Here is a 14,623-nt window from a genome sequence, read left to right as displayed (position 1 = left end):
TGGATCTGAAGAACCGGTTCCAGACCTAGATCCGAAAAACCGGTTCCGGAACCGGATCTTCTAGAACCGGATCCATTCAAACCCGAAAACCGGTTCCAACAGGAACCGGTTCTGGCCATCCCTAGTTTTAACGTTGATTGATATAGAGTAAAAACTGTTATGGATAGCGAGAAGGGGTTTTCTGCAATCATTTAATCACCCCGACAATATATTCCATTTCCATTCTACTAAAACCTAGTTCTCCCCCACTACATATGTAAGAATTCTTTCTAGAGATCACACTTCTCTTTCCTGTCAAAGTACAAAAGCTCGAAAGTTGACTGTAAGTAAAGAGAAAGATTGTCAAACGCAAGTCAAATTAAAATCAAAAGTTTATACAGGGTGGTCCAAAAGTAGGTATACACCCCTGCATTCATCAAGTATAACATTCTAGTTTATAGGTTTATTTGCTTCGGCTCTTCCGAGCTTAAGATGTAAGTAAAAACACAATAAGAACAAAGAAACTAAGTCTACCTGATGGATAACAATAAGAAATGGTATAAAAAGGAATGATCTGATCAGTACGGTACTGTATACTTACTTTTGGGCCACCCTGTATAACTAGCCCTCCAGATGGATAATCCATTCCTCTTCTTAAGAATTTAATTTCACTAGGGGCTTACAACTACTTCTTCTCTTACAGAATTTTCATAAGAAACAAATTATCAATTATCGAAATTTGTAACAATGAAAAGGAAAGAAACGTTCTACTCACCTATGCGTCTCTTCTCCCTTGGGGTTACCTTTTCTTTAAAACCCAAATACACACAAAAATTACAATATAAATAGGAATATCATTTAAGCAACAACCAACATTAAAATTACGTACAAAACTATACACTTTCAATTTCTGTGAGTATTTGGATTTGAAAAAGGTAACAGAAACTGCTGAAACAGTAATTCATATACTGTAAAAGTAAAAGATATACTTGGTTAGTAACATTTTTCTTTCCTTCTGGTAATTATCAATTGACAGACCTGTGTTTCTACTAGTAGACGAATACATTCTGTTGTCGAATTTTCGTCAAGCAGTAGCTGGTTTTAACAAAAGAGACACTGACCAAAGCTTAAAACTTTACTTTATTTTAAATTATAATTTGTAACTGTTTCGGATATCTAGCATATCCTTCTTCAGACACGATCGAAATTAATGAAAATACAGACATATATATAAATGTTGTTATAACAGAGTTTAAATTCTTTATGACTGTTAAAAGAATTTAAAATTTTTTTATAACAATGAATATATATATGACGGTTAAAGAATTTAAACTCTGTTATAACAACATTTATATATATGTCTGTATTTTCATTAATTTCGATCGTGTCTGAAGAAGGATATGCTAGATATCCGAAATAGTTACAAATTATAATTTAAAATAAAGTAAAGTTTTAAGCTTTGGTCAGTGTCTCTTTTGTTAAAACAATTAATCCAAAGCCATGAATAGTCTTACTACAGTAGCTGGTGTTTTAAACTACGAAAAAATCGAAAAAGTGAAATGAAATCTTTAAGTTTTATTTCCCACGTTTATGCCAGCTAGGCTAAAGGAGACAGTGATAATGAGAAATAAATGAAATGGTAGAATGAAGAAAGTGGGAGGAAATGAAAAAAAATCCGAGAAAACTCACGCACATGGTTCATATGTCCATTACAAAGTTCACTTGGCGCGAGCTGGGATCAAACCAAGGAACCCATGCACCAGAGGTGAACGCTCTATCACTGAGCCACCGCGGTCCTCTTGGAAATAAGTTACAGCATGGCCAAAATTCGACAAATGGAAATATCTAAAGTAAGTTTATAATGCGTTAATGTTCTTGTCTGGCTAATAATATAATGCACGGACAGAAACTAGTAATACATCAACATTAACTTAGAAATAATACGCTTTGGTCCTCATTTGTTCATTACAATAGGTTGTGGTGTGTAAAATTTGTGTTTCTCCTGATATATATCTCAATACATTTCTTTATGACTTAGGACACGTAGTTTGCGTAAAGTATCTTACAACTGCCATATCTTTGTACTGTAGAAAGTCGGAGATTATATGAGGAAGTGCAAGTCGAGACAAAAGAGGGAGTCGGTGTCGTCCAAAGAATTTCCGTATCCTCAATCGACAGATCGACTGTAGTCTCAGTGGCGTAACTGCAAGGAAAACAGCACAGAATATTTACAAGAATCTGACAGAACGAAAAATAAATTCAACTTTTATGCGAAAGTGCTATTTCTCTTAAAATTTAACATGTCTCCCAAATATGTATGATAAATATTACTCTAAATGGGGATCCTATCTCCTGTTCCATACTAGCTACGTTGGTCACTATTGTTTTCGAGGTCTGATTACTGGGGAATGTGGATTTTGGAAGGTCATATTCTTATACAAAGTAGGGGCATGATGGAATATGCAATCTAAGACCTGCTTTATATTGTGATCAACATTTACATTCACATTAGGTACCGCTCTGTGTAGAGGGCCCTTGATAAAAGAACGTGCCATTATCGTAAATCCTTTGGGAAATTTTCCTTGCGTGCTCCTTTTCATCGATACAACCGTAATAAATACTGCTGCTGGTCACACATTTGCTTTGACCTGGTCACATATACCAATGCTTGATCTAAAATGATAACATAACATTTATCACCCGCTAGGTAGCACTGGTACAGACGTTTGCATGGGCTTTTGTACATTTAACCTATTAATATGACATATCACAAAACTTGGAGCTACAACACTTGAGAGACTGGAAAGTATGCAAAAACTAGTGAGCTAAACTGGATCAGGATGTGCTAAAGAGAAGGCTCCTTCAATGAAAGCTTCGATGTTGTCCAACAGTTCATCACAAACACCATCTTATTGAACATGATCGGCGGTGGAAAAGGATTTACCAGCCTAGGGCAGCCGGGTGCAATTCAATATCATAAGAATGGAACGACCCTCTGTATCTCATAATGTAATTTTGAGATCTTAGTTCAATTACTCTGTGTTACAAAAGGTTTACTTGACATTTACTACGGAAACGCATCCTGATTTTAAAAAAAGTTGGATCCGGATCATACCAGGAACTTTTAACAAATATTGGAATAGTCTTTTAATCCAAATATTTTGTTTGCCTTTGACACAAAAGATAACGAGGCAAATTCTTACCCATAAGTTGATACAGAGTTTCTACAAGTTCATTGCTTGTATTGTCATCCGCAATTTCTACTGCTAAAAGACCTCTGCTGTCTCTCTGCCACAAATTCCCACCAAATTCATAGAATACGTGTAAAAATATCACTGGGCATCTGAAAAAAGGACAAATACAATTGGATTAGCCTCTATTCTATTTTATTAAAAGAAATCAGATTGTTTTATAGAGCCATAAACGAAACACTTTGCAATATTTTCTTTTATTATTGCCTTTAAATATGACTATTTACTTTATTTCTATTTGCTAATGCTGTAACTTACATGAAAAAAGAAAGAAAGAAATAAAAAAAAAAGAGAGAGAGAACAATTCTTTGAAAAGTCAGAAACTGGAATTTCATCTTTAACACATCTAATATGCACTTTCAGCATAATGCCTATACAGCGTAGGTTACTGGTAAGCGTTCTTGCTTCGCAATTGGAAGGACCTGGATTAGAATCTGGTGAGAGGCCACCCTCAGTGAGGATTTTTTTCAGAGTTCATGTGAATACCGGGATGATCTTTAACATATAGTCCCTGACAAGATTTCATTCCACTTTTTTTCTCACTGTTATTATTATATAGGTAACCAAGAAAGTTCTGTCGCTTTTGGTGGAGGTCTTTGTTCAATTGGCCCTCACATCGTGAGTTGAATGCGAATGGAGATAAAGCGAAGGTCAGTTGTTGGTGTGGGTACATCCAACATCTACTTGGTTGTGGCAGTTCAGTTACACCGTGAACTTGCGTAAGGACCAAGTGAACATGGGAAATCCACAGACTGTCATAGGGGCGTGTATGCTGTACGAGTTCAAACTCGGATCAAACGCCGCTGCAGCGGGACAGAAGATATGTCAGGCCTTTGATGAGGGTGTCGTGACTACGCGAACAGTGCAGCGGTGGTTTAACAAGTTTAAGAACAGTGACAAAACACTCGAAGACGCACAATGTGCTGAAATACCAACACATGTATAAAATGAAAATCTTCAGGCAGTAATTGAGGCGAACAGTGGCCAAACAAGTGAGGAACTGGGACTACAATTTAATGTAGGTGGAGAAACCATTCGGCAGCACCTCCATCAACTTGGGAAGCACTATAAGTTGGGTCTATGGGTCCCACATGATTTGACTCCGGGCCAGAAGGCAACGCGACCCGACACCTTTGTCTCTTTGCTGTCTCGTCTGAGGAAGGAGCAACTTCTCGACAGGGTATTGACACGTGATGAGAAGTGGATCCTGTACGAAGCTCCACGCGCCATAATCATTGGTTAGCATCTCATGAGCCGGTTCCAAAACAGCTGAAACCAGCACTGCACCAGAAGTCCTCCTGTGTATTTGGTGGACAGCTCGCGGCATCGTTCATCGGGAACTGCTACCAGCTGGTTAGAGCATGAATGCAATTGTGTATTGTCAGGAGTTCAGTCCTGTTCAAAAAGAAACTCAAAACTCTGGAGCCAGCACTTCTGAATCGCAAAGGGGTCCTCCTGTTACAGTCAACGCTAAGCCCCAGCTGATTGGATAACCCAGGTAACCATACTATGCCTTGATAGAAAACACTATTGCATTCCCCATACTCCCCGGGTATTTCACCATCGGATTATCATCTGTTGCATTCCTTGGACAATCACCTTAGAGGACGTTAGTTCAAATCCCTAGTAGAGGTCCAAAATGCACTTGATACCTTCTTCGCTTCACGGCTCACCATGTTCTCCCGCGATGGAATCCACGGCCTTCTAGAATATTGGCAGAATGTCGTCGATGCAAATGGGGACTATTTTTGATCTTCCAGGTACGTCTTAGGCGACATATCAATGTACTAAGGTGGTGGGTGAAAAAGCGACAGGACTTTTTTGGTTAATTTTATATTATTGCCAATCCATGTGTAAATTGGCTTCATCTGGCTACGCGAATAAGGTTTCTATGTTTCCAATGCGAATTTTTTGATTGCTTGCTTGCTTAAAGCTTCACAATTTTTTCTATTATTAAGGAGTTTGGTGTACAAAAACTCCTGTCTGTCTGTCCGTCCGAACGGCAGCTCACGAATACGTGATGGATCACTACCAATTTTGGCTTGGATGCAGAGGGTCAGAAGTTAGGATTTATCCACCGGAAGTGGTATGAAACAACTATTTCCGGTTTAAAGTACAAATAGTAATAAGTAGCGAGAAGCGGCTTCTTACAATCAATTAAGAATTCCAAGAATACATTTCATCTTCATCTTTAACTCTCTACTAAAACCGGAAGTGGTTAAGTGCACTACAACTTCCGGTTTCAATATTGATCTATATAGAGCACAAACATAACAGATAGCGAGAAGATTATTTTTTCGTGGGGATCGATTTAGTGTTCAAAGAATAGATATCATGTTCTCTCTTCAAATGAGAAGTGACAGAAATTAACTACTTCCGGTTTTAACGTTCATCGCTATATAACAAAAGTGGTAAAAGATAGGAAGAATTGGTTTTCTGCAATTAATTAAATTCCCTACAGAATATATACCCCTTTCACTAAAATCAGTAGGGGCAGAAATCCACTACTATTTTTGCCTTCAATATTAATTGAGAAATATCACTACACTTGACAGTACAAACTCCTTTACGTGGTGTACACGTAACACTGCTACTTGTTTTCTACAGGTTTAGGATTAACAATTAGATTTCTGGGTTTTCCGCATCTATTGCCATGTTGGCCCGTCACGTATCAGGGATAACGTTCCTTGGCGATCACACTATCCGAGCAAAGGGAAGAAAGAAAGAATTGAAGAAGGAAGGACACGGCCTGGGACCTATATGTTAGGTACCATTCCGGCATTTGCCTGGTGCGAATGAGGAAAACCAGGAAAAGTTTACTCAGGATTGCTGGCCTGTAAAATCTCTTACACTTTTTCGACCGAGTGTCCCCACCGGGAATTGAACCCAGGGCCACTCACACCAAAGACGAGGGCGTTAGCAACTACGCTACGTGGGTCAGTTTGTTATAGTTTCATGTCTATGCCTTGTAGACTCAAGGGGATAGATAATTAATGAAAGCAAATGATCATGAACGGGACTCACGGAATGAGAATGTGGAAGGAAAAACGGGAGAACATCGAAGAAACCCAGGGACACGATGTTGTTCACCACACTCTCATGGTTTGGGATTGAACCAGAAACAGCTCGCATCACAGGTGAGCGCTCTACCACTGAAGCACATTTTTTGCCATCACAACTCTTCTATGAACAGTATGTTACATTATGAAAATATATACTGCCCAAATTCATACTGCCACTTATTCACACAATACAATTTAATACAAGTCTGACAAGTAACATTTCGCTTCTTTGAATCCGGAATGACGGAATGCGACACATATCCTGAAAGAACCAGTCCTAATTTAGATGCATTTGGATTCCCAGCGTCAATCATCAATGGTTTCGGGAATTATAGGCCTGTAAAATTAACATAGGAATTCATTGGAAATACAACGTCTAGCATTTTCTTGACGTCTCTTTGTGCTAACCTATATATATATATGTGTGTGTGTGTGTGTGTGTGTATGTGTATATATATATATATATATATATATATATATATATATATATATATCTATATATATATATATATATATATATATATATATGTGTGTGTGTGTGTGTGTGTGTGTGTGCAAGGTCTATTCAATAAATAACCGGAAAAGTTGTGTAAAAAAAATAATAAAAAAAAACTTCAACAAAGTTTGTGTTTCTTCGTTATTTTTTGGTGGTGTCCTAGGACTATTATCAGATTTGCCTGGCACGCCTGCCTCGGGAACGGGATGCTGGGAATCAGTAAAACAAGATGGCGACACATTAATAAGTTTGTATCAATGTAGAGCAGCGGAGTATCATTACATTACTATTACCTGAAGGATTGAAACCAATCAAAATTCACCGTGGGATGGCAGTGCAATATGGTGAAAATTATTTGAGTCGAGTACAAGTGTGTAGGAGGACAGATAAGTTCAAACAGAGTGTAACAAGTGTTGAAGATTCGCCACGCCCAAAACGCTCTGTCTGTGCAGTCATGGAGAACAACATTGCGAGAGCTGATAGGTTGATACGGGAAAACAGGTGTATTGAACATCAGTACGTCATGAACAATATGGTGGGCTGATCCAACACTAATGATCGTCTTTGTTGCAATATCACTGACCGTAATACATGGTTTCAACCCCTTCACACTCCACTGCTTCACGTTGGTTTCAAACCTTAAACGGTGTCGCCATCCTGTTTCACTGATTCCCAGTATCCTGTTCGCGACACAATTGTGCCAGGCCCATCTGAAAACAGTTCAAGGACACCACCAAAAAATTACAAAGAAGCACAAGTCTTGTATTTTTTATACAATTTTTCCGGTTATTTATTGAATGAACACACACATATATATATATACATATTCACATATACATACATACACATATTCACATATATATATGAATTGTATACATTTATTCTGATTTATAGTTATACCAGAATATATACAAGTGATAAGAACCTTATTCTAACCATAGAAAGTTTCAAATATTTGAATTATTAGAATTATATGTCCTTGATTCTATTGCCAGTTCGATCGTGATTACTAGCATAATAAAGATTATGTGGAATTCCCAATGAATGTGACTGACAATTTCAGTCCTCGCACACTCCCGTTTTCACATTGTTTGGCGTTCATTCCACAAAACATGGTGTATTTCGATAGATGGTTTCATTATCTATTCCATGTATGAGTTTGTTCAATGCGGCATTTTTCATAGGAGTAAGATTTCGTCTAATTCCCCGAATTGAGGCAACATTGTCTCTTTGTACGGCCATGCTTATACGTTGTGTTAAAAAGGAACTGGCTCTGTTATCCCCAGTTAGAAGAATATATATGAGGGTAGTCCTTAATTTTTTATTTCTGAATTTCTTTGGACGAACTCCCTAAAATGGTTCCATATGGGACCAAATTAAGCCAGGAGAAAAATTAGCTCCATTGAATAATATTAAACGGTGCCTCAAGCGACCTAAAGTTTTGAATCCGATTACAATACATAGTATATGGGAAAAATCTTGGAATAAACTCTTGTAATTTAGAAATGGCTTAAGGGAATGCAAAGATACCCTGGATAACGGAACTAGAGGAAGAAACACACCTAATTCTGTATAGTATTGTCATAGCGCCCATCTTGGATTTAGGTCAAATTTTCAAATAGGAAGAGGGTCATGTGACATATCGTTTTGAGGTAGTGTTTCACCAGAAGCACGAATCTGGCACTATTTTAGAGATAGCTTTAGCCGTGTAAGAATTATTACCTGTGCAAAGATTTCTCCTTTTCACACGTAATAATTCTTATATGACTAAACGTAAAGAAATGAATTTGGCGCGAAAAGAACAAAAGGGATATGCATGGCTTCAACAGAAAGAGGAACGCAAAAGAAAATGAACTTCTGAAAATGATTTGTTTGAACTTTATACACCAACAGACATGCAGGTAAGCAGTTCAAGTAATGAAGAGGAAAACCCAGCTGAGAATATTAGAGAAAATATACAGGGAGTCCACAAAGTTCTGCAGGAAAGTAAAACTCTATAACTTGGGAACTACGTAATGTATTAACAAATACTTTTTGGTGTACTTACAGAAAGGTTCCAAGTTTTGTTTCAGCTAGTTAAGGTTCATCGCCAAATCTCCAATTGTGCACCATTCACGTCCAAACACTCTTGCAGTCTTTTTGGGAAACAAAGAATTGCGTGTTGGCGGTGCTCGTCTGGAATGTTCAAAATCACATCACTTATTTTGTTCTTGAGATCGTGCAGATTAGTTGGCTTCTGCGAATACACCTTGGTCTTCACGTGTCCCCGCAGCCAGTAATCACAAGGCAACAAATCTGGTGATCTTGCAGGCCAAGGTGTGGGTTCTCTTCGGTCAATCCATCTCTCCTTAAATTCTTCGTTAAGAAACTGCCAAATTGGAAGGGCATAGTGCGGCGGTGCCCCATCCTGTTGAATGTGGACCTCATTAAGGATGCATAACCTAGTAAGTTCTGGCAAAATGAATGTCTGTAGCATGTTCAGATAATTGTTATCATTTACCGTCTCTTCCTCGAAGAGAAAAGGGCCGATAATGTGGTCCATTGAAACAGCACACCACACATTGACTTTGGACTACTCCGCTTGTGCTTCTCGAATTCATGTGGATTTTCCACCCCCCAAATTCGGCAGTTGTGCCTGTTCACTTTTCCCGACACATGAAATGTGACTTCATCTGAAAACAGAAATCGAGACAGAAGGTCACCATCTTTTTGTAAGGGGGTAAGCATTGACTCACAGAATTCCATTCTCATGCCACAGTCTTCCTCTATCAGCTCGTGCTCAAATTTTAACTTATAGGGCCGGACCTTCAAATTCTTGCGTACGATCTTGTGTAACGTTGACTTCGGTATTCCCAGTTCCAATGACCTACGTTTAAGCGACTTCATTGGACTCCTGGCTACGCTGCCCTGCAACGTGTGAATCACATCGTCACTCGTTCCTGGCCTTCCACTGCGTGGTAAATCTGACACACTTCCAGTTTCTTTGAACTTCTCGTACCAACTCTTGATACTTGTTTCTGCTGGGGGTGTTTTCCCATACGTTGTTTGGAACTCTCTTTGTACTGAAACGCAAGATTTTAATTCCACGAACCACAAAACACATTGTGCTTTTTCTTTAATAGACGCCATCTTAAGTCACGTGATTACCAGCGGAAACGTCATCGAGCATTGTGGCTAGAAAAAAAAACTTTAAACTTCCCTTCTTCCAACCCCAAAAATGTATACACTTAAACGTAATGGTTTCCAAGTTATAGAGTTTTACTTTCCTGCAGGACTTTATGGACTCCCTGTAAATATGGATGTGTGTGTGTGCCCGGACCCTCCAAGAAATGTAAAACAGGAACTACTATTTTATTACTTCAATACAGGTTGCTGGTCTTGATCGATAAAAGGTCACTGATAGAGCAACAATACATATTCTGACAGCGATGGCAGAAGCATTAGGCCATAATGTAGAGGAACTAGTAATAAATAGGTCTTCCATTCACCGATGCCGAGAGAAAATCCGTAGCGAAGTTGCACAGGACCACAAAAATCAATTTCAGAGTGCATCAAGTGCGTTAGTTGTGCAATAGGACGGAAAACTATTGCAGAGAGACTGTCGACAGGACAATCCTGTATCAATAATTATTACAGAAGATGGTTATGAGAGGCTCATTTTGTCATCATAAAGAGAATATTGCTTCTACTACAGTTCATTAGCTGAAGAATGGAACCTGGTAAAGTTCGTGCAGGTAGTTTGTTGTGATACTACTCCGTGTAATATGGGTCAAGTCAACGGTACTTGCATTCTGCTAGAGCAGAAGCTCCAAAATAATGTTCTATACCTTCCTTGTAGACACTACAATTATGAATTGGTTTTAAAAGCTGTACTTGACAGGTGTTGCGTTTTGTTTGCATCTAGACCGGACGTTCCCCTATTTAAGTGTTTTCAGAACGAGAGGTCTAAAATAGATTATACTAAATTTATTCCAGGAATTGATGATGATGGGATTTAAGGTACAATATTTCCGATGTAAGAAATGAAGTGTTGAATTTTGCTATCAAACTTGTAGAAACAGGACATCGCAGAGAAGATTACACGGAATTTTTAGAATTGACCATCATATTCTTGGGTGGCATACCTCCTCGAGGAGTTTTCTTTCGTTTGCCCGGAGCAATTCACCATACAAGTGGATGGAAAAGCAATCTACTGTTTAAAAATATTTCTCTTTCGCCAACAATTTCGTTTAATGAAGCAAATAGAAACGGGTCTTCGGAGAGTATGTATTTTTCTGATACGGCTATATGCTCAAGCTTGATTTAAATGTGATCAACCATCCCATTCACCATTACAAGATCTGCATTTTTGAAAGGTTTGTACAGTTATAGACAAATATATGCTGAATTATCTGAAGTGGTTCTTTCTAAATTTTCTCGCCATCTCTGGTACTTGACGGAGGAACATGTAGCATTGGGTTTTTTCTTGATAATGAAGTTAATATAATAGAAAAACAAAACTTGGTTGAAAGCATTAAAACTGTAAGGGGAAACCGTGAAGCAACAAAGAGGCTTGACGCAAGAGGTGATACCATAAAAATTCTTGTAAAAAGATAAATCAGTGATCTTGTTACAACAAACACACACATTTTCCTCGAGAGATTTAAAATACCCAAAGGGTTTCTTGAGTGTGATCCTATTTCGTGGTCAAATAACAATGACTATCTTCAAGGAAAGACAATAGTTAAATTCATCCACGTAACAAATAATACAGCAGAAAGGGGAGTGAACCTAATAGAAGATTACAACAACGTTCTTACGATAAATGACGAGCAGAAACAGTTTCTTTTGCAGATAGTGAAGGCTCACAGACAATTTTTTCCTAGATGCGACAAAAGTAAACCACGTAGCAAATAAGATGAGAACTTACCCTAAAGCTATTACATAAATAAGAGATATTTCAATTTCTTCCAAGTTATAAGTTTTCTTCTTCCTCATAACGGTCTACGAATCATCTTGATGGAAAAACTTATTTGTAGTTCAAGGCGAAACAAAGATTTAACTTTCTCTAGCAGTTTGTTTCAGTTTATGCAAAAGAGTCCAAACTTCTTACAAATCTGTGGTCCATAACTACAATAAAATAACATTACATCGAAGCATTTCGTTTTTCACACTCTTCCATGATTATAGTTAACTCTTAACACAATTATAGGTAACTTGAAAATAATATCAGATTTGTGCTTCTGGTAAAACACTACCTCAAAACGGTACGTCACACGACCTTCTTTTTATTTCAAAATTTTGACCTGAATTCAAGATGGCGAACTTCAAGATGGTCACCATGATAAGGCTATACAAGATTAGGTTTGTCTTTTCCTCTAGGGAAGATTATCCAAGATATCTTCCCATCGCCTTAAGCCGTTTCTAAATTACAAGTGTTTATTTCAGATTTCCCCCATATACTATGTATTGTAAACGAATTCAAAACTTTAGGTCGTTTGAGGCACCATTAATGGCGCTAATGAGGTAGCTTAGACTTGAATGGATCTAATTTTTCTCCTGGTTTAATTTGGTATTATATGGAACTATTTTAGGGGGTTCGTACAAGGAAATTCCTAAATTTATTTTTTCCCATATAAATAAGGACCCCTTAATTATATATAGGCTATATATATGCAGGAATGTTTGACGGAGAATTGGCTCAGATTCATGAAATCTATATGGCAACCAAGAGTTCTGTTCACAAATAAATCCTTAGTTTTCGTATACTTGGCATATGCTTTACGCACAATTTCCTGTCACCTTTTCATCACCGCCTATCGTCTTATTCAGAGAAAAATCCTTGGAAAGGGACTCAAGAATACCTCTCTGAAAGCAAGCTTAAAATAAATAAATAAAAATATCAATATAAATTTAAATTACGCTCTATTTTGAGTGATTAAATTCTTGTAATCATTTAAATTTATCAAGGTGATACTAATGATTTTTTTTTCTTACTTCGTAGATACCCCGTTTTCCCCCATTACGTTAAAATTTACAGTTTCTACATTTTATACTGAGAACCTGCTTTCCCCGATGAAACCAACATTTCCTACACTCTTAATTACATGGCGAAATTTAGTTTCGCAATAGGCATTTCGTATATTTTCTGCATTTTTTGACGACAAAAGTCTTTTGGTCTGGCTACTGCATTCAGAATTGAAATTTCGCATCTGACCACAGGGCGACCCATGATTATTTGTATGATGTTTCAAAGACTGCGGGAAAGAAACTAGTGACATAACTTGAATATACAAGCATTTCTCTCATACCTTACCTTACAAGAATTTTAATATCTGTTCTCCATGGTATGGTTCACCAATGCACCATCTAAATTGATACATGCTGTCACAACTAGCTCGACAGACCCGTACTGGTACCCTGTGGAACTCTTCTGTGATATCTTCCTGTAGATCGGCAAAATTGCGTATGTGATGTTCATACTCTTTGTCCTTTACAACACCTTATAACAAAAAATCAGGTGTACAAATCGGGAGATTGATCTGGCCACTCCACGGACTCACGTCGACCGATTCAGCGGTTCAGGAATATTTCGTTCAGCCATTCTCGCACTGGTACTGCATAATGTGGCAGTGTTCTATCTTGCAAGTCTAGTGACCGTTATCCCCGTTCTCAGGCTACACAGTGTTGCGATATCGAAACCTTTTTGTCCAGAACTAAAAATGCTACAGTCAGTCAAACATCAGATATATATAATTACGGGCCACCCTGTATTTAAGACTTAAGATTATCTTAAGTTCTTTTACCTGTATTTAACGATGGCATGAGGAATTGATAATTGTGCGACAACCTCCGGCGACAGAAAATCTTGTAAAGGCGTTAAATCCGGCAAGGCACCGTTAACAAGTAGATTGACGAAACATCCAAGATGTTGATATATGGTGGCAGTGTGTAATGGAAGGCCAGGAACACCTCCGAATCCTAATAATCGGTCCACAAGCTCTGTTTCGGCGCCATACTGCAACAATAACTACAAGTAGAAAGATACAAGAAATAGTTTCCTCAATTTTTAATGAAGAATCACGTCCGAGTATGGTTTTGTGCTTCATTTTTATATTTTCAAAGTACGAGGGCACTTCGAAAAAGAAAAAAATCCCTCCGTTTGTGCATGTGCGAAAAATGGCCGGGAAGAGCGGCGTCAGTCCTGTGGCGTTGTGTGCAGTAATTCAGTAGACAGTGAGCAATGGAAGGAGAAGATTGTGCTGCATTTCACTCGTCCGCTATAACAACTGAAAATGAACGCTTCAATAGGAAAACCCACCAAATGTGAAGTGCGTGCGGTAATACGATTTTTGAGTGTGAAAAAACTTTCGGCAGCTGGTGTTTACGGATCAAATGTGATGAGTGCAGGTGTCGTATGTGAATGCTGTTGACGCATGTTTAATGATACACACACTGACGTGGATGATGCGGCAAGAAGTTAGCGCCCATCTGTAGTCAGTATTGAACACGTGCTGGCAATGAACTTGGCTGCAATTTCTTCAGGCACATGAAACAGTGGCTTGCGTCGCACCGCTTCGACAATGACAATGCGCTTCACAATACTGTTAGCAGGTGGCTTCATTCCCAGGTAGGAGATTCTTTTTGAAGAAAAAAAAAAAATCAAACCTTGTAAAACGTTGTGACAAGTGCCTTAATTGGAATGGCGATATGTTGAAAAGTAATGCAATGTACCTGCGAGTGTATGTCATTGATAACTATACGGCATTTTTTTTCTCGATTTGCTCTCGTAGAAAAGGTACAAGATGTTAAAATTTAGATACAAGATCAACAAAATTTTACAGATTTATTAACAG

The 14,623-nt window shown here is 38.1% G+C and overlaps 1 protein-coding gene across 4 annotated transcripts in view; it reads right to left on the bottom strand.

Annotated features, from left to right (window-relative positions):
- Positions 1-14,623, bottom strand: part of LOC145678833 (ankyrin repeat and SOCS box protein 1-like) — a 125,694-nt gene that overhangs the window by 74,708 nt on the left and 36,363 nt on the right. For 2 of the 4 annotated variants that reach the window (XM_081749386.1, XM_081749387.1), the window contains exons 4-6: positions 13,574-13,797; positions 3,183-3,322; positions 1,346-2,182 (exon numbers count right to left, since the gene is read on the bottom strand). In XM_081749386.1, coding sequence (XP_081605512.1) covers positions 2,007-2,182; positions 3,183-3,322; positions 13,574-13,797 — 540 coding nt within the window. In that variant the 3' untranslated portion in view covers positions 1,346-2,006. Of the gene's footprint in view, positions 1-1,345; positions 2,183-3,182; positions 3,323-13,573; positions 13,798-14,623 lie in introns of those variants that run through there. The other 2 variants (XM_081749385.1, XM_081749388.1) reach the window with 2 other exon arrangements.

The sequence above is a fragment of the Thermobia domestica genome, chromosome 2, assembly GCF_964235325.1.
Source record: "Thermobia domestica chromosome 2, izTheDome1.hap1.1, whole genome shotgun sequence".
Classification (NCBI taxonomy): Eukaryota; Metazoa; Arthropoda; class Insecta; order Zygentoma; family Lepismatidae; genus Thermobia; species Thermobia domestica.
The sequence above is the reverse complement of the archived record's forward strand: the minus strand, read 5'-3'. Positions and strand labels throughout refer to the sequence as shown.